The sequence below is a fragment of the Lepidothrix coronata genome, unplaced genomic scaffold (genome assembly GCF_001604755.1).
Source record: "Lepidothrix coronata isolate B3197 unplaced genomic scaffold, Lepidothrix_coronata-1.0 Scaffold8, whole genome shotgun sequence".
In the NCBI taxonomy this organism is placed as follows: domain Eukaryota; kingdom Metazoa; phylum Chordata; class Aves; order Passeriformes; family Pipridae; genus Lepidothrix; species Lepidothrix coronata.
Genome location: NW_016690188.1, coordinates 6,985,538 through 7,010,740, shown reverse-complemented (window position 1 = coordinate 7,010,740; position 25,203 = coordinate 6,985,538). Strand labels below are relative to the sequence as shown.

The 25,203-nt window shown below is 51.3% G+C and overlaps 1 protein-coding gene across 1 annotated transcript; it reads right to left on the bottom strand.

Moving 5' to 3' along the window:
- Window positions 1–1,098: 1,098 nt before the first annotated feature.
- CNNM1 (cyclin and CBS domain divalent metal cation transport mediator 1) lies at window positions 1,099–20,892 on the bottom strand. The gene is made up of 13 exons (XM_017839468.1): window positions 19,386–20,892; window positions 9,362–9,505; window positions 8,670–8,810; window positions 8,222–8,391; window positions 7,927–8,026; window positions 7,702–7,749; window positions 4,754–4,816; window positions 3,633–3,790; window positions 3,244–3,421; window positions 2,798–2,911; window positions 2,600–2,716; window positions 2,193–2,320; window positions 1,099–1,852 (listed from the first exon to the last, which is right to left on the bottom strand). The coding sequence occupies exons 1-12, from the start codon at window positions 20,890–20,892 to the stop codon at window positions 2,241–2,243; spliced, it is 2,820 nt and encodes a 939-aa protein (XP_017694957.1). The 3' UTR covers window positions 1,099–1,852; window positions 2,193–2,240.
- Window positions 20,893–25,203: the final 4,311 nt, after the last annotated feature.

The following is a 25,203-nucleotide window of genomic DNA, read 5'->3' as shown; positions in this document are numbered from 1 at the left end:
TCAGTTAGCAATAGTTATGGTTGCCTTGATGGGTTTGCTTGTGCTGCAGCTTAGGCAGAAAAGGCAAAATGGTGCCTTGTTCCTTTGCTGTATTTGCACATAGACAGTATATGGAGTCTCATTTGTCCTTTCTGGATTATGTCATGCCACATAAAAGAATGAGCCAGAGGCAGCCTTTTCTTTCTGCAGGTGGGGAGGTTTTTCTCTTCTTGGTGTTCATCCACAAAAGGGATGATGAGGAAGTGGTTAAAGGATGACTTTCAGGAGTGATCTCAGGAGAAGGAGTTAAGGAACCAAGTCTGCTTTTGTTATTTCTGAAATCTGCTTACAATTCTGTCCTTAACAGACCTCCAGATGTGGAGCCTGGCCCACATCTGGCCCCACATGTGATTTGTATCAGTGCTTTGCTTAGCCTTACCAACCTTGTTTTTCCTAGCAAGTGACCTAAATTTCTCCTTTTCTGTGGTGTAAGCTCATTACCCATTATGCCATTTACCATGGCAACAGAGAACAGATTATTCCTTTCCTCTTTACAACAGCTTTTTAGGTATTTGAAAACTTCCTCTCTCCCCTTCACATCCTTCACCAGTTAAGGTTAAAGTGACTCTGTTTCAGCTTTTGGGGTAGGTTGTTTTCCAGCCCTTGCTTTCCTCTGTCTACCCTTCACTTGTTACGTGTTTCCTTAGAAAGTGCAGTGTCCAGGCAGAGTTGCAGTTATTCCACCTGAAGTTTTATCAGCATGGGTGGACTATGAGATTTCTGTTGTTATCTGTCAGGCTGTACTCCAGCATGTATATCCCACTATTGTGTTTGCAATAGCATGATATTAACTCCTATTCTTCCCCAGTCCCTGTCTGCACTGCTGTGGTTTAACTCTGCATGCCAAGTTGCTTTCCTGGCAGCAGGAGTGACAGAGAGCCCAGGTTCATGGAGAGAAATTGGGAAGCATTTGCTGACCTGTTCCTCTACTTGCTCCCTTCAGTGATGCTGAGTCCAGTTACTCCAGCCACCCCTGGCCCTGGGTATGAGGGCAGCCTGGCCTGGTGGGAGGGGTTAGCACATCTTTCCCTACAACCATTGACACAGAGATGGCATTGCTCAGGGAAAAAGAACTTTTAATATCCCTGTTGCGTTCAGCCTCTACAAAAACTACTGACTGGTCTGTACCAAACCAAAGGCTTGGTGCGAGCCTCCCTCACACAGGTGGGCATGTGTGGAGAGGAGAATGGTCCAATGTAGCATGGAGCAGGCCCTCCCCAGGGAGGGGTCTGCACTCGGGAGTGAGTGGGGCTCCCTGCCCTGTGCCTAGCAGGGGCTCGGGAGTGCGGGGCTGAGTCGATGGTCAGCATGAGCAAGGCGCTGCAAGCGTGCATGTCACCAGGTACGGCACAAACATGTGCTGGGGCCCTGAGCTGCAGGTGGCACCCCCCAAATAGCACATCCTCCTCGTGGTGGAGACGACATCTGTGCAGCACCAAGGGGCTCCAGGCCTTGGTGGGATGGGGATGGTAAATGATGCTAAGGGCAGTTCTGGGTTGGGCCGCCCCTCCCTGCTCTGCCTGCAGGGACATCGTGACAGACACTTCCCCACCTTTCCTTTTTCCACCTATTCCTTGAGACCAGATGCTACCAGGGGGGCAGCTGGGCAAGGGCCCTCGGACTCCAGCTAACTGGTCCAGGCTGCCTGGGTGGTTCAGCCCTGCCAGGAGCACATCCTTTCTCGCCTGGGGATGGGGCTCTGCACAAGTCCTGCAGGGAGGGGCGGCACGAGTGGGCGGGCAGGCAGCGAGCGAGTGCAGACCTCCTGCTGTTGGACATGAGCCTCATGGCAGGAGACCCCCATGCTGCAGACCTGGAAGACACAAACACAGACTGGTGCAAGTGGCCAGAGCTTGCTGTCCATGACCTGCTGCTGCTCAAATTTGCAACACCTTTCCTAGCCAGGCTCAGGGGTATTGGTACAGACACACGTTTCTAGAGAAAACACGAGTCAAGGTCTCACTCGGTCTCTGACACCCAGTCTGCTACTATATCCCTTGACCCTACTTCAGCCCCCCAAAACATGTGTGCCTATCCGGGCTCCAAACCACATCATTGGGCTTTGCTGCTTGAAAATGGATTTTATGCTATTTAAATTGAGGGACCTCCCATTTGCTGGGGAAGGAATGTTGTACCAAGAAGCAGGTTCCTACCTCCAGTCTGCGTGGGCCTCCAGCACTGTGCTCCAGCCACGCTGCTGCTCAGGTGATTAATGGGGCGAGATTGGAGCTTTCCTCTGGTGTCTTCTCACCCTCCGATGATGTCCGCTGCTTTCGCCCACCTGCAGCAGCAAGGGTGCCTAGAGCTGGGGTGCTGGGAGCCAAGGGTGCTCAGGACAGGGGGTGCATAGGGTTGGGCCAGGACCAGGTGGCTGGCTCTGCCTGAGCTAGCCCTAGGAGCAGTTTTGCCTTGCTGCTGGGGCACTGACGGAACTGGGCTGTTCCATGCCAGCCCCAGGCAAGGTGTCCCAAGGACAAGGCTGGGGAGCAGTTGACATGGGTAGCGGGGTGCTGGGGCAGAGCTCTCCCCTGGGTGGTCCCTCCCCAGGTCAGTCACTCACTGAGGGATCTCAGCAGCCTCTTGCCTAGCGCCTCCTCAGAGCTGCTCGGGGATGAGCTGGTCCTGGCCTCTCTGCCTGCAGACTCTGCTTCCTGGACGGTCTCGAAGCACTCACTGTCTGCAAAAGCTCAGCATGGCTGCAGCGCCTCAGGGCACCACAGCCATCTCCACCCCCCTCGTGTACCCCAACCAGACTCACTCTGCCGCTTGCTGTTCTCCTCATTGTCAGCCAGCTCCTCCTGGATGAAGGGGATGCCCTCCATGCGCAGGAACACCGAATCGCTGGGACTGTGCAGCCCCTCAGAGTGGCTGCCTGCAGGGACACAGGGCAGGCGTGATGGTGGTGTGCCCTGGGGCAGAACATGGCAGGCAGGATGCCAGCCATAGCAGCAGGTTCCGCTACCAGGGACCCCGGGGGACACGAGTGCGTGGCAGTGAGGAATTATGTCTGCACATTAGCACCTGTGTGCATGTACAGGCACAAAACAGCGTCCGCAGGTGTGGGCGTCCAAACGCCCATGTGCCCCACTTCACGTGCAACTGCACCCCAGAGGTGGTGTGTGCATCATACCAGAGGGGCCCAGCACAAAATCCCAGGGGACATGCAGCATCGGCCTGTGCCAGGAAGGAATGCTGCTGACTCACACATGACATTGTTTCTCTCGTTCAAGAGGGTGGTGGGATCCTCCTTGGGTGTCTGTGGAGTTCCCCGTGCGGTCGAGGCCTTGGTTGAATCCCTGTCGAAGGCCTCCATGTCAGGTGACTGGGGTGAGCTGTCCATGCGGCTGGCCACCAGTGCATTGTGGTACTGCTGCCGAGTCACCTGGGCACACAGACACGTGCACCAGCTCAGAGGGCACCAAGCCCCACCAGGACCTCCCGGAGACTTGGCAACACCAAACCCCTGGACAATAGGAGTGTGGGACCCCCACCACCCACTGGGCACCCACCAAGCTCCTGGGGCACTGTGGGGCAAGAGGGTGTCTAGGCAGGTGTGTCCAGGGTGGTGCAGTCCCTGCCAGCCCAGCCCGTACCTTGACAAACTGCACATCGCAGAGGATGTGCACGGAATAGTCGGGTGTGTAGATGTTGTTGCTGCTGCTGTGGAGCTGTGTGCTGCTGCCCCCATAGTCTTCCCGGTTGGGGGACTCGGAGCGGTTGAGCCCGCTGCACCGCGACGGGGACCTGTTCACTGCAGGAGGGCACAGCAGAGAGGCAAACACTCACTCTCACTCGTGGCGTTGCTTGGGTTCCCAGTGCCAGTGTAGGGCCAAGGTGGACCAGTCACCTCCAGTGGCTATTCCCCAGGACATCAGGGCTGGCAGGGGCCCTGTGGCAGGGTCCTCCTCAGTGCACACTGTTGGTGGAGACTGTGCTATGCCAGCCTCTCAAACCAAAGGGACCGGGCAGGCATCCGACCTGGCACTGGCAGCAGAGGTTAGGGCTGCTGCCCGCCTGTCACTGACAGCTCTCTTGCTAATGCTGACCTTCTGCACTGCATTTGGCACAACTTCTCCTGGTTGCAGCTGGCAGCCCATGGGTGTTTGCTCAACCTGCTTTGAGGGCATGCTCCTGTTCACCCGGACTGACAGATTGGGAGCAGAAGCTGCCATGGCAAGCTGGCCTGTCACTCACGTTGATTGATGGCCTCTGACACACAGTGTGACAGATTTTGTCTAGTCAACGATTTATTAGGAAACAAAGGCAGCTTGTTCCTTACATGGGTGATGTTGTGCTGACTTTGCTCTGCTTCTAAAATGCCCTTTTATTACCCAGATTGCCAGAAAGCAAGGGAAGCAGGGCAGCATGCATGCAGGGCTGCAGGTAACGTCATCAAAAGCAGCAAGTCAAAACTCCAATTTTTAAGTACAGGAAATTACAGAAAGTGCACATCAAAGAAAGGCCAAGCTGTCCATGGCTCTCCCTTGTCCCCATCCCATTCTTTCTGGGATTTGCATCATACTGGAGAGGGTTGCTGTCCCCAGTCACCACCCATGCTCCAACCAGTGAGGGGCTGTCCAGCATGGGGTACTGTGTGCTCCTCTCTTGGCACTGCCTGGCATGCAGGGTGGAGGGGGCTTGGGGCACTGAGGACAGGGTGCTGGAAAGAGCCTGCCACATGCAGAGGTCCCTGGCCAAAGCCATGCTCCGTTACCTGGAGAGCCAGCCAGGGAGTCCCCTCTGCTGAAGGCGAAGGTACGGGACACTGAGACAGGCACTGCAGAGAGAGGGACAGGGTAGGAAGGAGGAGACCCGGGGAGAGGGGGGGGTACAGACCAAGAGGAAGAATGAGAAAAAGAATCATGTGCCAGCAGTCCTGGGCTGAGCTCCCACTGCTCTCTCCAGCATCCCTTCCCTCCCCTCTTACCCCCTACTACTTCTGCTCTGGGGAGGTGCTCACCAGTCCTGGGGACAGGGACAACAGCAGGAACACAGACTTGAATGCTGTAAATCAACAGGTTGCTCTGTGATGAAGTAAGGGGAGGTGAGGTTAGGGGGGTGAGAACCAGCTCCTGCCAGGCCTGTCTGCACAGCCACACAACTCCTTAGAGCCTTGGCATGGGTAGAAAGCATCTTCCTCCAATTGCCTGAGTGCTGGCATCCTGCTCTAACCCTTTGCCAGCCACTGCCAGGACAGGGGAGTTTGTGGTCAGCTTATGCCACCTGGGAAATGAGAGGAAGGTAAATCACTGTGCTTGGAATCTGGGATGCTTCTGTGTGTGCAGGCACACAGCAGAGAAGGAATGTGTTCTGCAACAGCTCCTGCCCCAGCCCCACAGCTGCAGGCAGGGGCAGGCAGAGGGTGATTCACCTTGAATCCCTTGAAAGCAAAGGGATTCATGCCAGGCTGCCTGCAGTTCCCTCCAAGGCCCTGGGTCTCAACAGCCTTGGGGCAATGCTGAGAAGAGCTACCCACTGGGGGCTGATCCTTGCAGGAACTTAAGAAGCCAGGATCCTGCATCCAGGGCTATCTGACCCATTGCCACAAAGAGGGTAAATCATAGACACTCGCATTCCATGTTTTATTGCCATGGGTTACAGCAGCAGTGACAATTTCAAGGGCAGGTTGTTCCCCCTCCCTGTGATTACTGCCCTCCTCAGCATCCCTGGGCCATGCCACAGGGTACTGGGCTCCACTGGGGAGCACAGAGAGACCAACACACAGGCTGAGTGGTGCACTCCTTAACACTCTCTGGTGCCTCATCTTTGCTCTCTGCCAGTGCCTGCCTCGAAAGCACTGGGAGATACAAGCCTTCTGGCTGCCCTACCTCCAGCCACTGTGCCTGTAGCATGGCTGCAATATTCTAGGAACCATCTTCTGCCTCTGTGATTAATGTTTTTAAATTGCCCCAGGAAATTTGCCCTGCAGTCTCGTTTTCTGATCTCCCTTCTCTTCCCCAGTAATTCCTGTTCCATGTCCTCCCCCAAATAAAAACCTTCTGCAAATAAAAAAGACACCACCATGAAGCACTGCCCCAAACAAACTTGTCCAGATGGGTGCAAAGGACGAGCTGATAACCACCAGCACTCACTGCCTGCTCTCACCACCCAACCCTCCCACAGCGTCTGTCACCACAGGGCGCCAATGCAAAAGATCAGCTGTTGACAAAAAAGTTGCATAACAACAGTTAATTAATAACTGTTAAATGCTCAAGGGTTAATGTCAGAATTCTCAGCTGTGATACACAACTCACACTCACTTCTGCTGGGCTTTCCTTCCAGGAGGAAGGAGGATGCCAGCCTGACAAGGGAGATGCCCTGTCACCTCTGCTTCCCAGCCTGCTTCCTTGCTGGCCAGGAGTGTGATGCCACATATGTCCCATGTCAGGCAGGGATGCCTGCACAGTGGAAAACAACTTGTGACAGTGTCATGTGAGCATGGGGATCAGCAGTGTCCCGGCAGGCGGCACGGCAGATATGCATGGCTGCACCGGCACAGCTGACACAGCCCTGCCTGGCCCGTGGCCTGTGGGCTGCGTGAGCCCCAGTGGGGCCCTGAGGACCATCACCCAGGACATGGGGGCATTGGGCCACCCAGCAACATCAGCCACTTCACTGATTTCCTCTGTCCAAACTGAGTGCACTGTGGACGCATGGGGAAGCAGGGATGAGCACTGAGGGGTTAATACAGCAGTCCACGAGCCAGCCTTTTGAATGGAAGCAAACCAAGTAGCAGGAAATAGGTGAACCTTAGAGCTGCACAAAGACTGGTACCCACCAGAGTAAGTCACTTGCCCCAAGGGACTTCTCCTGTTCTCTCAATCACATTCCTCTTTACACTTCCCTAAAGGTTAAACTTAGTGGGTCCTTGTTTTGATTAGGCACCAAGAGCATCTTGGCTTACCATCAGCACTGCAGATCTGACTGCAACATCTGGGTTTGGATAAGGGATGTGATGGACTGGGGGTGGGCAGCACCTCAACCTGTTCCTGAGCCACCAGGGACTAAATATTTGCAGGGGTGATCAGCAAAGAAGGGGCTACCTCACAGTCTCCCCTAATCAGAGCTCCCTCTTAACATCTGCAAGCAGAGGATCTGCTTCTTCAGGCAGGGAATTTATCAGCACTGGGGCACCAACTCAGCTAATTTACCACCACCACATGCAAATATCCCACAGGTAAATTGACACACCTCTACAATTTCCGAGCAGCTCCCATTCCCACAGTGTGGGACCTACGCTCATCTCATGCCCTGAGCCTTGGGAATGCAAATGGGTCCAGAGGTGTCACGCTGAGACTTAGAAGAACCATGTGAGAAGTTGCAGGGTTTACTGCTCCCAGGGTCACAGGGTTCACTGCTCCCATTGGCTTGAGCATGCTGCCACCCTTGGGCAGGACCCCTTGCAGCAGCAGCCATGCTGGGACCCACCTGCAGAGATCCAGCACATGGTGGAAACTTCAAAGGGACCTCAAACTCCCTCTGTGGGGACTTTGCTGCATCAGCTCCTTAACATGTTGTTTCTCTGCAAAGATCTTTAAGGGATGACCTCAGCACAGAGTCTAAGCTGCTCTGCATGGGGTGAAAAACCAGCCCTCCTCCAGCCAGCCAGTCAGTGCTTCAGAGGAGAGGTTTTAGGGCCCTAGCCTGTCCCAAAATACTTACATAGGAAGGAGGATCCAGCCAGGCTTCCCACTTTTCGCACATCATTATCTGAAACAACAGTTGGAGCTGTGGGAATAGAAGAAGAAGGGCTCCCACTTGCCCCATATCTGGCAGCAGGGCCACCCCACCCCATGGCCAGCCACCTCCCCCAGCCACCAGCTGACTTAGCCTCCATGGATGCTGCTGAATCAAAGGCGGGCAAAAGGGAGACTGCAGAGGCCTCACCTGAGGAGACGACAGCCATGATGGCAGGGACACCATAGTAAGTGAATGCTCCATTCTCAAACCGCAGTCCTTCCTTGCCAACCTCCACCTCCACTTTCCCCTGAAAGGAGAATAAAAACTCTCTCAGACAGGCACCCTATGTTCCTAGCCACTGTCCTACCCAGGGCTGCAGGGACCCCTGCTGTCCCATACAAGAGCATGGGCACCTTTACTGGCCAAACCAGCCCAGAACAAGGTGGTGAGGAGAAAATGGGGCCACTCCCTCCCACTCTCTGCTTGCCACTGCTCCAGGCACCTGCAGGATGAGGACAAAGTAGTCGACGGGGCGGTTGCGCTGGTAGAGGTAATGCTCTGCTGCCTTCTTGTTCTTTCGGTCGTACTTGAGCTCCTGGATTACATTGGGGTGTTTTAGGAGCCGCAGCAGGATCTTCTCAGAGAGGTAGGGGGACTTGAAAGGCTCCACTTCTAGAGGGGAGGCAACACATGCATGCTATGCTCAGCAGGTCTGGGGCTGCCAGGAACCCCTCGTCCTCTGAGCTGCATGGCCCCCTCCTGCAGCCTTAGCACCCCACTGCCCAGAGAGCAGCCAAAGGCAGAGCCACGTTGGTGGGATGACCAGGTTGTGGGTCCAGGCAGGTGAAAACTGCTCAGCAGGGGGGGCTGATCCAGGAATAGCTTAGGGATGCCTTGCAGGGCTGGTGCTGCTGCAGGGAGCTGGAGGGCTGGCACAAGGGCAAGCGTACCTGTTGCCATGAACCGATGGGTAGCCAGGAGGAGCTGTGGGGAGATCTTCACCTTCATCTCACTCTCTGAGAGCCTGAAGATGGAGAAATCCTGGGGCTTGCGCCCCCGGTGGGGAACCCGCTCCTTCTTCCGATTGTCCGCTGCAGGCAGAGCAGAGCGGTCACTCGCCTGCAGCAGCCACAAAGCAGCTGCAGCCGCAGGGCCCCATGTCACATGCACATGCATAGAGAGGCACATCTTGTTGCACCCTATGGCAGGGCTGCTGTGGAACAGCAGATGGAGCAGCAAAAAACGTGCTCTGCATCACAGACTTGGGAGCAGCTCCCTGGGCAGGGAGCGGGATCATGAAACACACTTCTTCCTCAGGAACAAGTCTTGGGCTTCCCTGGCTTGGATGCATCACCCAGAGTTGCAAAAGAGCTTGGGAACCACCCATGGGCATTTCACATACATGTCCCTGGGTCAGGCCCTGTCCAGCCACCAGCTACTGATGCTTCTCTACCTTGAGCATTCAAGACTCCCTAACACCTGGCCAGCATCTCTCCATCATTCTTGTATTTCCCACCATGACAGTGATTGCTCTGGGGAAGGACCACAAATTGCTCTGGCCTGTTTCCTACCCACGTCTGTCTGTCTGTGACGGCTCCCACCCTGGCTCCTGCAACCGCAGTAGCTGCTCTGGGACACTAACTGTACAGATCCGTCTCATCCAGGATCTCGGACTTGATGATCTCCTCAATGACATCTTCCAGGGTGACAATGCCCATCACCTCGTAGAATGGGTCTCCTTCCCCTTCGTTGTTCACCCGCTGCACGATGGCCAGGTGGGACTTTCCTGCAGGGGGAGAGCAGAGTGGCAGTGAGACATCCAGCCCTGGTGAGAAGTGTCCCAGTATGGTGGGTGGGCAGGTGGACGGGGTTTGGTGGGAGGCACAGATCACAGCCAAACCTCAGAAGCAGACACTATCACCCCAACAGCCCTAACAGGCCTGCTGCTACCCAGGCTGATATGTAGATGTCACAGGCTCTTTTTTAGGGCCACTTGCTTTCTTTACCAAGGCTGTGAGTCACTCTGTGACAGCCTCCTGTGCAGGAATGAAGTGTACATTATACCAGCTGCTTCTTACTTACCCTCAGCTTCATTGGCGTGAGATAACTCTTAACAGAGCAATGAGACAACATTCTCCAACATAGAAATGTGAATGTGTTCTTGGGCTCTACTGATTTCTGTCATCCTCCTGGTGTTTTGTCATTCTGTTGCTAATTATCTTTCCTATCAAATTGCCAGGAACATCTCCCCCTCATCTTTCTATCCATCACTGTCTAGACTGATCCTAAGGCTTTTCTTCGAATACAGGCAAAGCCTCTGGCTCCTTGGAACAGCAGCTGGTTTTAATGCAGAAACATGTATGTTTGTTTGCAGCTTTCAGCCCAGCTCCTGCAGAACTCTTGGGTGAACCATCTGGGTGCAGACACTGAACACTTTTCAAGCCATCAGCTTGCACCTGAACTTTTTCTCCAAGCCCTGCCCTTGACAGCATCTCTTCTCTGTTACCTTAAACAAGAAGAATGGGACCAGGACCTTCAACTGCAATGACGGTGACTCGTGCTTGGAAGTTACAGTGTTCCTTAATCACAATTTTAGCTTCCTCACTTGTCCCTTGTAAGCTGGCAGATCTGCTGACACATTCTCAAGCTTCTTGTTTTTGGCATACTTGAAACATTTCTATTTGTTTTAGCATGTCCAGCTCTCTGTAAGCTGTTTTGACTTCTTCAACGTCTCCCTTCCTTTACTGACTGCTTTGATTTATGCTCCTGCTCAGCATCTTACCTAGAACCCAACTTCCAAGCCACAAACAGCTTCTGGGTTTCTAGCTCAAATATATTCTTGGACCTGCCAACGAACCGCACTGGTTTTCTTACTGGCCCTGTGGCTCCTACACTGCTCAGCATTGCACACAAGTTCTGAACCTCTGGTTTTACTTAAGTTAAAAGCATCCTTATCAGTATCACAGCCAACAACTTCCCTTCCCTCTGTTTGCTTTTCGTCCCTGGGGTCTACTGTTGCAATGCCCGCACAAAGCCAGCTATACCATGGACACTGCAGGGACCTCTGGAAAGCTACAAACACCTTATTTTCCCCATCGGCTCAGAGCTGAGCTCCTTGAACAGCAAAGGTCACCCACAACAGGGGCAAGTCCCCCCTGCTGTGCAGCTGCCTCTGCTGCTCCTATAAACCTGGCCCAGCAAGCTCGGATGCTGCTCCAGGCAAGGAGATGTGCACATTGTTTATACATAAAGATGTAACAGGGTGAGCTTCTCCCTGCTGCACACGTCCCTCCTCACCCACTAGTGCCTTCTGGCTCGTCCCCACAGACATACAGGGACAAGCACAGCCAGAGCAGCCTGCCAGTCCCACAAACATGTCTTGCTGGGGACCATGTGACCTTCAAATAACTCTGCCCTGGATCTGAGACGACCAAATGACATTTCTCAGCCTAAGATCAGCACTATACATTTCTCACAGCAAATCTTGGGCATTTTCCACAGTATAAATTCCCTCCTCCTCATACCAAGCTTTTATTGCAAGATTTCAGAGAGCAGCTCGCTGCCTCCCACGCCTACAGATTTAGAAACGAGAACATAACATTGCGGTAAGTAGCACTGAGATGCACTTTAAAAACCCAAATCAATAGCCTTGGGTCACTGAAATTTAAGCATGTTCTTTGGACTGGGATATTCACTCCTTTCATACATAGGTTTGTGCATCTTGTCTCTTCAGTGGGTAATAAAGTAACACAGCACTTAAAAAGAAAAAAGCAGCGGAGTTGGCTGCAAGACAGCAGCAACAGCTACGTTTCATCTTAGCAAAGTCCAGCTTTTGAAAATGTCTCCTTTGCCAAACTCTACTCCCAAACACTAGGGCCATCTGGTCTCCTGCAGCTCCTCGGGTGAGCAAGGAGAGAGGAGGAGTTATTTCTTTTGGCTGAAAGCTTGTTGTTAATGACATTTACATGCAACCCAAAACCACCAAGCCCTTACAAAAAGCTTAGGTGCTACTTAAAGGCAGTCAGAGAGTGATGGAGGCAATTCTTTTTTTGGCCAAACACCTACATCGACACTGTAATTTACACTAGAGCAGCCTCAGAGAAATGTGATTCCAGCTCCATGTTCACGTAGCAGCAAACGAGATTATTTAGAAATAAGCCAGAACTGTTAGCCTGGAAGGAGACCCACGGTTTCACTGTGCTGGGGGTAGAGCCAGAAGGGCTGTTAGAGCACTCAAGAGTTCTTTATTTTCACAGAAAATAAACACTTGGAGTCATACTATAAACCCCCAGGTTTAAGTTTCCAGGCTAACACCAACATTAGAGATGGAGCAGGTACCCAGCAGTGGAAAATTGTTGCAGTTCATGTGGTTGCTACTTCCCACGCCAAGTGAGCTAATCCCAGCCCATGTCTGGCCAGCTGGTATCTGTGTCACAAAAAGCCCTGGATCCCAGTCCCAGTCCTTGCAAATGAGTGCTGCTCCCAGCTGATCACCTCTGGGAAAGGGCTGACTTGCCCCAGTTTCTCACCTGACGGACGTGAGATTGTTTGCAAAGTCGTGCCCCTCACCTCCACTCTGACCCAGCTGGGTTCTGCATTTCCTCCCATTCATTTTTTAACAGATTCTATACATTTTGACCTGATAAATTTGGGTGGAGGGGTTGCAGATGCCCTGGCTGTATGGTCATGGCTTGCTTCCTCCTGGGCAATGCTGCCAAGCTCAGCTGTATCCCTCTGCCCAGACCTGGGAGCTGCTACACTTGTACAGGGGCAGAATCTGCACAGTTTTATGAAGTGAAAGCAATGTCTGAGGGAAGGTGGCAGAGTGACAGACCTGGAGACACTAGAGGGGTCACATTCTCCTCTGCAGCCATTACCTTGCAGGTCAGCCTCAGTGGGAGCACAAGAGGGAGATAAATAATTTAAACAAACCCCCAAACTTGATCTAAAACAGATTTAAGATCTATAAAACTGACCCCAAAAACCATGCTATTGTAACAACTGCCTAATAGCTCAAATGAGATGAATTATAAGGGTGAGCTGCCTCCCCACTAGCAAGCTGTCACATGTGAATTTTACAGGGCTATCGCTGATGCAGGAAAGCACAGTGAAACACTTGAGAATCAAAGCATTGGTTTGGCAAATGCTAGAACAAATGAGCAATTAACTTCTCTTGTGCGAATAGCTCCGCCAGCCTCTGCAGGACTACTCTTGCACAGGAAGTCTATAGGTGATTAAGTGTCTGCTCAGCATGGGATACAACTGCACTAAATTCTTTATGAGCTACATGAAATCTGCTCTTTTCAAACAACAGCTTCAGTGGAAAGTTAATGCCTCAAAATGCTAAATTACAGAGCTAATATAAACAGCTGAGAGCTTCCAGATGGAGCAAGCATCTGAACAGATATCTACAGCTTTTATGCCCATTTTTAGGAGCCTTGTTTTTTGTAGGCACCTAAATGACCTTAGGCTCATAGATCCACCTCAAAGCATCCTCCCCAATGGGAGAAGATGGTCTGAACACATGGAAATGCCTTTACTTCTGGGAAAGAAAGTGTTGTTGGCTGAAAATATAGCCCAGACTACTTCTTTATCATTTTTTTTATGTAGGTGCTCTGCCAGAGGAATGTTAAAGATGTTTTAGCCTTGTCTCTTGTTGCATGGGATGAACATTCTGAGCATGAAATTCATTTTCATAAATTTTATGGTAAGATCTGAAGCTGTTATTAGGAGATCAAAGGTACAGGCACAAGCCGTGAACCATTTACAGCTACAAAATGGAAGGCAAAAAAAAGAGTAATTTTTAAATAAGGTCGATTTGTGAAACAACCATGATGTAACTGAAATCTATTTTCTGTGTGCTGTTCTTCAGAGCTCTTGTCTGGTACAGGGGCTGTCAGCATCTCTGTACCCCCTTGCAGACCTGCACCTGAAATAAGTGGGGACTCTGACTTGAACTTCTTGAACTGGAAATGTGCATGTGACTGTGCTCGTGTGTTATCATGACTCTGCACCAAGGGTGAAACCACAAGCCTGAGGAGTTGCACATCTACACATAAACAGGGGGGAAATAACCAAGAGGGCTGCAGGGTCTCCCAGCTCTACGGGAATCAGAGCTATGTGAAGGGAAAACCGTAAATCCTAATCTAATCCAGACCTTCTTCAGAGACAAGAATTTCACCTGCTTACATCTCTCTGTAGCCTTTCTCATATTCTGCTTTGGTGCTTTTCCTAATTCCTAATGAAAACTGTGAAAAAGATGGAATATTTGGACTAGCTGATCAATCACCATTGGCAAAGCAGACAGGAGGGTAAGGGGGAGATCTGAGGGGACATGGAGCCTCATCTTCCATCTGTTGTGCAACAGGGTTCTGACCTCCTGGGTATGATTTTGCCTGCCCACAAATGGCAGATCCCCTTGCATGTTACTTGAAGCCCAAGGAAGCCTAAAAGGATGCCAAGGCTTTCTCAGGCTAAAAAACTTTTGAAGACCCAATGCAAAACTGTTTTCATTTGTGTCTGTAACTGGCCATTTTATTCTTTTCCACAGCTCGGTATGAAGGTGCCTTTGACAGCTCCCAAGAGGGAGATGAGTGGTGGGGTGCCCTCTTCCCTAAGGATAAGGCTCCCTTCTTGATTTGCTGAACGCCTCCTCAGAGCAGGCCTGTTCCTGGGCTTATTGGAGCAGGGTAGAGAAGCCCAGGGTTTACACAGTAAGATTTAGCACAGCTTGGGGGGTAATGCCCAGTAATGTTTCAGGCAGAGTTGCACCATGAGACACTGTAATCATTTTTTGTCTATCAGCAGCTCACCCACACTCAGCCTGGCAATCACCTGGATGTGTAGGGGATATTTCCTGGGTAAAAACTGGCTCCTTAACCCATACAACTGCCTAAGGAGGTCATTGCTTCAGCCCATCAAGGTGCCCAGAATAGTGGCTATAACATTATAACTAAATCTCTCGAAGGCCAAGTTAAATTTGAAACGACACTGCTTGCAAAGCCTGCAGACTCAGAAGAACAGTACAAAAAGCAGATGAAATGGTACTGACCCCAGTTCCTGGCAAGTGTAAGCACCTTCTTCAGCTACATTCAACTTGCAGAAGTCTAATAGAGGCTGTGGAGCATTTTGAAATGCAAAGACAAACTCCAGGGCAGAGCTGTCCTCCCCACAGGACAGGCTGTTCTCTGTGCTAAGCCTGGAAGTTTGGGGTTTTTTGGGAATTTATTTTTAGTAACTCTTAAAAGACACCAAGCCACAGAAGGCTAATTTCAGTTGCAGCTCAGCCTCTGCCCTGCTGCAGGAAAATGAACATAAGAGCAAACTTCTACTGTTCCTCTGACAGAGGAAAGTTACTTGCTGAAAGGTGACACTGCTGTATATAGAATTCTCCAGGAAATCAGTCAACAAACCCCATAAACAACTTGAAGAAGCAGTAAGACTATGACTTCCCAAAGGCACTACAGAACAAGGAGGTGGACCTCACAGAAGAGGTCCCCATGAGGAGTTATATCACAGGACTGAAGCTGCAACACGCATTGCTTGGTTATCTTCTAGGGATGGAGGAGAAACAGACTGCACCACCCACAGCATTTCACACTGAATGAATGCATAAACCTTCCATTCTAGCTCCACATTCCCAAGGTGAAGTTTATCCTACAGGAAGCTCATCTGCCCCTCTACATTGCTTTAGCTTGCTAAATACGGTGCAGTTATTTCTCTGGTGTTACAGGTATTTTCTCCAGGGAGCCTAGAATAAAGCCAGGTACTCTGAGATGTATCAATACAAATTGCCAAGAAATTGTCTCCCAGTTTTTTCACTCCTTCAGTATTTTCATCTTCTCTCACTTGGCTGCAGGTGGCAAAATTACTACACTGGCCTGTATTTTCTTAATTTTAGCAAAGGGGGGACACATTTTGTGTAGAGTCCTTCACTTAGCACTTCTATGTAAATGCTGCACAATTATGTATGCTTTCTATAAGACCCTGTCTAGCTTGCCTGAAAAGATAGGGAATTGGGTGTCCAGACCTTGTTATTTCTGCTGACTTTTGATAAGAAGATAAAAGTCAAAACCATCTTCTAGCACAAGTATTTCCTTTCTTCAACTGAACCTGTCTCACACTGCTGTGATGTTGTTTCTCAATACAGTTTTTTCAGCTGCCCTCCTCTTTTGGGCTGTGGATTGAAGTACAAACTATTCCCTAGCAGGCCAAACCTCCCCTCTGCTGCCGTTTGCAGCCTTCTCTGGGTTTTTCCCAGTTCCCATCAGGACCCCCAATTTAACCATCTTTCTGCAGGAATTAGTGCCAAAAGAGACATCAAACAATGGCGGCAGCAGCAAGGTTGTGAAGAGGCAGATGAGAAGAGTTTGACCAGTTCTGCTGTGATGGGGCAGGGGCCAGGTTTTGTCAACCAGGAGCTCACAGCTGCTCTTGGGCACCATAACCACACATGGCCATTAACTCCCTTGGTGCTACTGAAGAGTATGCTACTATTTCATACCAATCTAAATGTTTTGGAAAGCTGATGCTACACGTCCATGGAAGGTAATCCCTTCTACACAAAGTCCTGCTGGGGGAGAGGAAATTCGCGACTTGTCTATGGATTAAAATCAAAGCAAACATCAATGCATCTTAATGGAACTGAGCTTGAATGAGGTTAGTGTGAGCATACCTAGAAACAAATGAAGGAAAACTTCCTTTCAAACCCTGCTATAAAAGACCAGAGAATAAAAAAAGCCAATCATCTTCATAGCTAGGACAGAACAGTGAGAGAAAAGAAATGCATGAGGTAAGCAAGAATAAAAGTGTGATACTGGTGAGTAGGAGGAGAGACAGAAAATGAAAGTGCTGCCAGAGGTGTGAGCAAGAGTCCCAAAGTGCTGTATTTAATAATCCTTTGACATTTTCAGTAAGAAAGAACAAAGATTTGTGTACTGTGGCAAGGAGCTCTGGCAGTGAAATTGTGTTACTTATACGTTATGCAAAAATTGACATTACTGGTATAGTGGATGTGGCAGAACATTAATCATTCGTGAAACAGATCAGAAGTACACATTGCTATCCAGGAAAGAAAGATATAAAATGTTATGGGTATTTTCTATAAAAACTGTAATAATAAAAATAAATAAAGGATACGAAACCTGTTTGAGTTAATCACAGGAGACAGAAAGAAAAGCTGGCAAGCTTTCTCTAGAGGCTTCTCAGGGACATAAGGACCTGGAGATGGTTATGAATACCCATCCTTACCAGAGACTTTAATTTCCTAGAAGGAGACTGGGCCTTATCAGTGGGAGCATTTGCTGTCCTGCAGGCACCTTGGATGTGCAAAGTGATGAATGCCTTCATTAAGCACTTGCTGAGCCAACAAGCAATCAGCCTACTTTCTAATTAGTGGAGATGTCACAGAAGACCTGACCATGGAAAGCAATCTTGATTGGATCAAACAAAATACTTCACCATAATTCAAACGGACACAGAAAAGGAGACAGTGATGAAGATTCTTAATTACAAATGGGAAATCTTTATTTTAGAAATTAAGTGGTCAAGTGAACAGGGCTGACACAGCAGTGGATGAGGCTGAAGACAGCTGGGAGCAAACATCTGTCACAGTACAGGAGCCAGCACGAAAACCTGTATTTGGAACTGGGAAAAGAGAGTTTAGGAGGGTTAAGTGCTGGGCTCTTGGCAGGTGACTATCTACAGACTCAGAGTGCTTGGGGGTGAACAAATGCCTACAAACAGGGGAAAGATGAATTAGAGGAGAACATCAACACTTGGAGAATAACATCTGGGGGAAGAGCTGGGGTTGCTAAACACCATAATGAGTTATATACTAAGACCAAAACAAGGCTTTTCAGACGTGTAATTTAGAAAACACAGGTAGAAGCAAGGTGGGAACGGAAAAAAGTTTCAGGGAGAGCTCTAAATAGGGGCTGTAGCAAAACACCCCAGAAGGCCACAATGGCAGGCAGATGTAAAGGAAGAATAGTCTGAAGTGATATGCCAAGACTTTAATGGAGCAAACTTAAAGGATGGATCATCTTCATCTGAGATGAAGACTAGCATGAAAAAGTGTAGGGCAGATAGCAAGGCTTGTTAGTGTATCTGTGAGCTCAGGGAGCGGCACACACAGAACACCTCTGTTTAAGGAGGGCAGAGAGGACAGCAAGCAAAAGGCAGGGAGCTAAGCAACCATAAGTCTATTTCTATAGGTCTGTTGATCCATAAGGTACCAGAACAAATTTGGAGGGGGAAGTATATCAAAGTAAGTCAGATAAATTGCAGGAGAGGCTGACCAAGGGAGAGGGTGCCAAAGTCATCTGATATCTCTAGACAAAAGAGAGGTAGCAGAGACCTCAGTTGAACTTCAGTACAGTTGTAGTGTCATGCAGGAAGACCCAGTTAAGAAAGAACTGTGAAGTGCATAAGGAATTAGGAAGAGGAGAGATAAATGGCATAGGGGAACAGGGGCAGGCACGGATTGCTGCAGCTCACCAAGGCTGAACTCAGACAGCAATCCCAATGGTTTTGCTAACAGTTGTATAGTAAGCCCAGGAATTTGCTGATTTGCACCATTGGAAGTTTCCAGTCCTGCTGAGGGGCAGAGAGGGCAGGTGGTGCATGCCACACAAAACTCCTCTGCCTCTGATCCTGAGCAGTCGTGGGGACACAGCTGAGCATCTCCAGAGAAGATGCTGACCTGCATGTATCTGATGATCACTTTCCCAGTGCACGAGAAAAATCCTAATCTCTCCTCCTCCCAGCTCTAAAAAAGAGCACGGAGATGACTCACAGAGAGGCTTTCTCTGTATCTGGAGTGGACCAGGGTGGCCTTTCTCACATGACCAGCTCTGCCTGCGGCAGAGCAGCCCCAGGCAGCCCAGGAGCCAAATGCTGCCCTCCTGCATTACATAATGCAGCATGTCATTGCTGCAGCCATTTCTTAAAGACTCACTCACCACAGTATGACGTACCGAGTAACGCGGCAACACACAATTCCCAATGGGAGGGCAAAACACATGCTGTGCGTATTCTCAAGGTATGGTTAATGAAATACAGCTCTCAGCATCTCTGGGGCTGCTGGCAGCTGCTGCATTATGAATGCTGTCACAGCTGCAAAAAAAAAAAAAGTACATCTCCTTCTAAGGGCTTAGGCTTTTCTTCTGCCTTTAAACCACTTACACAGAAACACTTTTTAAACCTGTTTCTCACTGCTAAGCTGAAAATGTGAAAGCAAAGTAATGAGATGCGATTTCCTGTCATAAACTCCTCCGCACAGAACAGCGCAGCGAATGCTGCTTTGCCTGGGCAAGGGTGCAAGGCAGGCACCATGCCCATCGTGCCAGACTCCTGCAGAGACATGAGCCTTGCGGGACAGGCTCACCTGCTGAGCCAGCAACGTGTGAGGCCGAAGGCTGCATAACATCACAGGTACAACCAGCATTGCAGGCCCTCAATCCACCTGAGGATCTTCCACCAGGTGACAGCAGGGTCATCGCCACACCAGTGCATGCAGGGCCCAACTCCCCCCAGCATCCCTGGTACCTGCAGCATCCTGCCAGGAGGCCACGCAGGGATGCCCATGGGGGCTGCTGACCTGGAAATCATTGGGGGTGCAGAGGGGTGCAGGGGGAGCCCGGGAGGTGGTGGCCCAGCGGCCTCACCCTTCTTGAACTCCTCAAGCAGCGTGTCGAGGCGCGTGTCGTTGAAGACACAGTGGAGCGGGCGGCGGTAGAAGCGGGTGACAGTCTGCAGGGGAGTGCAGTCATCGGGGTCGACAAAGGCCAGGTCCTTAACAAAGAGCAGGTCTACAATGTTGTCGCGCCGGTCACCCTCATAGACCGGGATGCGGGTGTAGCCAGAACGGAGGATCTCAGAGACGGTGGCGAAGTCCAGCACGGCATCGGCCCGGAGCATGAAGCAGTCCGCCAGCGGCGTCAGCACATCCTCCACCACCTTGGTGCGCAGCTCCAGCGCGCCCTGCACCATGGCCAACTCTTCCCGCACCAGGTCTCCGTGGGGGCCAGCGGCGCGCAGCGTCTCCAGCAGCCGCTCCCGCGTAGAGAAGACGCTGAGCTCCTGTCGCAGTGCCCAGTCCAGCAACCGGCTGAGCGGGTAGCAGAGGGGGAAGGCGGCCAGCATCAGCAGCCGGGTGAGGCAGAGGGTGCGGGAGGCGATGGCCAGCCCGTGCCGCGAGCAGACCGAGTAGGGCAGCACCTCGCCGCCCAGGAACACGGCGGCGGCGCACAGCACCACCGGTAGCCAGGGTGCTCCCCGGGGCCCGCCGGCCGCCACCGCCGGCCCGCCGCCGGGCAGCGAGGCACAGAGCCAGCCGGCCAGCGCCGCGTTGGCCCCCGCCTGCCCCAGCAGCAGAGTGCACAGCAGGTAGGTGCCGCCGCCGCCGCGCACCGCCTGCACCCGCCGCGCCTGCTCCCGCTCGGCGGCCGAGCCGCTGTTGCGCAGGACGCGGAGCTCCAGCGGGTCCAGGGAGAGCAGCGAGAGGCGCAGCCCGCTGAACAGCGCCGACAGCCCCAGCAGCAGCACGGCGCCCAGCGCTCGCAGCCAGCCCGCCTCGGGCAGCGGCAGCAGCCAGGTGCCCAGCGCCGGGGTAGCCGGCTGCACACGCAGCAAGAAGCCTCCCGCCGCACCGTGGTGCGCCCAGGCCCGCCCGTCCCAGGCGCACAGAGAGAAAACCCGCCCGCCCGGCGCCGCCGCCGCTTCGCCCTTGCGCGGCTCCCGCACCCGCACCTCGGCCAGCGCCGATCCCGCTGCACCCCCCGAGCGCAGCGGCCCCACCACCTCCACGTCCGAGGCCCAGGCGCTGCGCTCCCGGCACCGCTCCGCCGGGCCCCGCGCCGCCGTGCTCCCCGCCGCCGCCTCTTCGATGAACACCAGCCGCGGCTCCCGCTCCCCCGCCGGCCCGCGGCTGCCGTTGCCCTCGGGCGGCGGCTGGAAGTAGAGGCGCAGCAGGAAGCGGCTGCCCTCCGCCGCCTGCACCGCGCCGCCCTCCAGGGACACCCGGCCCGGCGTCGTGTCCTCGGGCCGCAGCCCCAGCAGCCAGGCGGCCCCGGCCGGCGGCCGCGGCGACAGCGAGAAGAAGAGCAGCAGGACGGCCCCCCGGCTCCGGCCCCAGCCGCCGCCGCCGCCGCAGCGCCCCGGGCCCGCCGCCATACCGCTGTGCCGGCAGCGCAGCGCCCGCCCGCCGACCCGGGACTGCAGCGGGGAGCCGGCTCTGCACGGCGCGGCGGCGGCACACGTGGGCCGGGGGGCGGGCAGCCGCCGCGCCACGTGCGACCGGGAGCCGGCCTGCGGAGCCCCGGCGGGAGGGGCCGGCGGAGGGGGGGCTGCCTACCGGGACACCGCGCGGAGCACCGAGCGGTTCGTCCGCCCACCCGCCCCGCACGGGCCGTGCGGGAGCATCCTGGGCGGCACCGCGCTCTAACTCTGTATCTGGTGCGACGCCGGCGGGCCTGCCCCAGAGCCCACTCCCGGGGATACGGGGCAGCCCCCACCTCTGGGAGCTAGAGTGGGCTGCAGTCCCGAGCATTGAGCCCTGCCCTGGCCACCCGCGGCCACGCTGATTCCCGGTGTCATACCGGGTACCCTGGCTACGGTTTGCGGCTCGAGGGCTTCCCTCTTTGCACTGTGCGGTCGGGGGTTGCTGAAGGACTTCTCTCAGCAGTGTCTAGAGCTGGGATTTGCAGTCAGCTTCCCTCTGTTATCTGCCAAGGCCCAACTCGTCAGCTTTTCAGCTCAAATTCATATACTTTCTTCCCGTGGGAGTGTTTCTTTGTTGGTTTGTTTGTTTGTTTGTTTCCTTTAATGGGGGCAGATAGTCTTTAGATTTTCGGTTTTGATAGGAAACAAATATACCACACTGTAACTACATTTATTGTCATGTCTAGACCTGAGGGGGAATGTTGCCAGCTTCAGAAGTATATGCTAAAGAATGCACTTAGGAACTGTTGAAACTTTTGTGTCTTCCCTGGACCAACATCCACAACAACCTTGAAATGAGGCTGGGGAATTGGAAAAAAGTCAGTTACTTACAACTGTAACAGGCTCAGTAGTGGCCAAGCAGGAAGCTAGTCAGAAAGCGTCATGGAGGAAAAGAAAGCGCTCAAAAAATTCTAATTATTCACTCATTATTACACCCATGAAAATAGGTCACTTTCTGTGTCAGTATGTCAGCAGGCAGACAGGCATGAAAAGCTATCAGGGAGATCTGTGCTCCTTGCCGTGTTATCCTCTCTGGGATAAATTCACTGGGTGTTCACCAGAGCTCTGTGCTGCTTCTCAAGCTCTGACTGATCTTCTACTTTGTAACTCCCCCTTTCTTCCACTGGTACTGCCTAGTGCTCTACCTGGGCATGATTTATGGAGGAGCCAACTGGTAACCTACTTTTGCAGACCTTACACCAACTTATACTGCCTGAGGAACAGATCTCACAAGCTGCCCTAAGCAGTACCCAGAGTGACTAGGGACCAGCACAGTCCACTCCTGCCTTCCTATCTGCAAGGTGGTGGGGATGAGGACATAGCTGCTCCTTCCTTATTAGGACCCTGTGGGAACTATTGTCTAAGATCATCACAAATTTTAGCAATGGCAGGCTGTCATCAGGCCTGAATTTCTAGCAGATTTCTTGGTGCTGAGAATATTGTAAAGATGGTCTCTTTTTGTGCATCACTGCCAAAGCAGAATTGTATTACTGTTTGGAAACTGTGTACCCATGCCATACATATTAATTTTATAATATTTATTAACTTGCGGGTTAGATTCCTGAAAGGTTTTCTGGTGATAAGTTACTCAGTATAGGACCTTAAGACTGTAAATTAAAGGCTTGCTTTTTTTAGTTAATTAAGTACTTGGAAAGTATTCTTGTCCATAGTACCCTTGTCCCTAGAAGTCCTCGGACAGCACTTTGGAAACCACTGATCTGGGCTAGTACAAGTGGGAAAAAAACATGGCACTGCAGGAGGAGGGACCACAAGGTGGCAATCTCTCTCTGCACTTCTACTGGCAAAATAAAGCTCTGACAAAAAAAAAAAAATAAACTCGGACAGTAACTGTAAAGCTGCAGAGGTGGTTGGTCGCATCTTGTATCTACCAGAATCACAGTAACATTCATTTCATTGCTGGTTTTTCTCTTCTGAATGCTTTTCCCTTTAGGAGGAAACTCTGTCTTGAAGAGGTGGCACTGAAGGCTACTCTGTGCTGGCTTTTCCATCCTTTACCCCAAAATAGGGAGCAGATATTGCTTGCTAGATTGCTAACTACTGGTGCGGCTTGTGTGCCTGCGGGCAGAGCTACTGTATGCCTGGAGAGAAAGTTTCCTCCTGCACTGGAGGAAGCACTCTCTGGTTCAGGATACTGCTAACCTCATGTTATACTGATGTACAATATAATGTTTGCATCAGCACCCTCCTTCATGCGCTGACGTGCCTCAATCACCTGGATGTTGGGGCTAGGCAGTGACCTGCAATGTTGAGCATGGTATATGGTCTTGAGGAGACTGCAAAGCCGTAGTGACAATAGATCCACTCTGAAAAAGATGTGGCCAGAGGGTGTAAAAATGCAAAAGAGAAATAATGCTCAGTTAGGGGTAGAACCACTCTGGTCCTGCAGTATCAAACACCATCTGTTGCTATGAGCTCCATCTCGATCAGGACATAGTTGTGTTCTTGCCAGATGTTAGCTTACATGTGCTACATGTAAAAGTAAACTGGTGCGAAAGCTGTGGTCTGATGTGCTTTCAGTAGGATTTGCCCTGCATAAGTGATGACGTGCTAGCCAGCCTCTCACTGAGAGGATGCACTCCAGAAGTTGCAGGTGTGTGGTTGGAGCGTGTTCAATGAGTCGAGATAGGAAATATCTTCCAAAGCTCCAAATAAGACAAAACAAACTAAGCTTTAGCACATGCTCAATTGATTGAGTCTTTGGCAAAGCATGACGTGAATTGCAAGGTTCTCACTGAGGCCTGTCCTGTCTGTATCCTGCCTGGTGAGTCCTTCAGCAAGCACAGCATAACTGTCCTTCTTTTCTTATGCTGAACCCTACTTCTTTTACCTGTTCTTCCTTAAGTCTTCAATTAGGAATGACAACCTTATTCTCACTCACCAGCACTGCTCAGGTTCTGCTTTACGTATATCTGCCACCACTGAGCTCCCTCTGCAGCTTGTGTGTCACAGCCTGCAACATCCACAACCCCTCCAGAGGTGGCTTCTCTAGTCACTGCTGTCCTCTTCCAGCTCTGGCTGTGCAGGTCCAGACAGGACCTGGGGAAAGAAGGAAGCATGGACGTGAGGAATTTACTAAAGTCTCCTTACATCACCTTGACTTTAAGGTCTGAAGTCAGAATCCAAGAGGCCGTGGGTTGCAATTTGCTTCCTTCCTGGTTGATGGGAGCCCAGGGGCTCTGCTCTCTGCTGGTCCTTTAGAAAAGAGCCAGGAGCCACTGGAGACTGCTAGTGGGGATAGAAATGTTAGCAATCCAAATCATGATGGGAAACAGAAGGAGTAACAACAACAGAAAAAATTTTCTTTTTTTTCCCTTAGAAAACAGGAAGAAATCTAGCTAGGACAAGGCTGGCTTCTCCTGGAACATATGTGCAATGTGATTGTCACTAATGCTCTGTATCCAGCTTAGAGAAGATACTTTCCCTAAGTAAGTGAAATAAGCACTGTGATGTGGGATATATGATAACTTCTGAGGCAGAAGGAATAAGACCTCAGGCAAGGGAGCTTCAAACAGTGTCTTTCTTTTTTCTCTCTTTCTCTTTTTTTTTTTCCATCTCTGAGTCTGTGGTGTTCAGTTAACCCCTTTTCTCTATCCTGGCCGTGGTTGCTGCAGCTTTGGAAAGCTTTACCCAGCCTTCTGGATGATGATGTGTTAAGCACTTGGTTTGTGATAACCAATTTTCTCCTGAAATGATACCAAAAGTCTGCTGTTTTGATTGAAACTGTTTTCCAAGCGTTTTGGTTAGTAACAAAAGACAGTCCATTCCAAGAGAGTCTAGCTTGAGGAAGCCATGAAATTTAATTCATTTTTGCAACTTAAATATATAATCAGTGACATATGGTAATAGTAAATACAGGGGGAAATGTCATTGTTTCAGTCAAATTTCTGCATTTGGTCAAAAGCTAATAGTTGTAACATCAAACTGTAGTTTCCATTGAACAGGAAATAGAGCATCATTTTTTCAAAGAAAATAGACATGCAATTGCATGCCTATTACATTGCTTATATAGCTTTATTTTTAGCTTTCTCCATGTTGCTGTTACTAAAGGACTAACAGAAGGGAAACTGTCGAAGGAGAAGGCAACACCCAGTCGCCTGTGGTAGAAAGGACAAACATGTCTGTGCTATGAATATATGAACTTTCCATGCAGTTTTCTTCTGGGCAATAGGCTACTGTGCCTGAGCTAAGGACTCTGTGCCTCCCCCTTCACTTCTGCAGACATGTCAGCCCTTAAGCAGCGCT

Bases quoted from the DNA above. Each gene is read 5' to 3' on its own strand.
- CNNM1 (XM_017839468.1), bottom strand. From the start codon at position 20,892: ATGGCGGCGGGCCCGGGGCGCTGCGGCGGCGGCGGCGGCTGGGGCCGG. The intron at 8,027-8,221 runs GTGCCTGGAGCA...TTCTCCTTTCAG, and splicing joins ACTTTGTCCTCATCCTGCAG to GGGAAAGTGGAGGTGGAGGT. The intron at 3,422-3,632 runs GTACGGGCTGGG...CTGTGTGCCCAG, and splicing joins GCGATGTGCAGTTTGTCAAG to GTGACTCGGCAGCAGTACCA.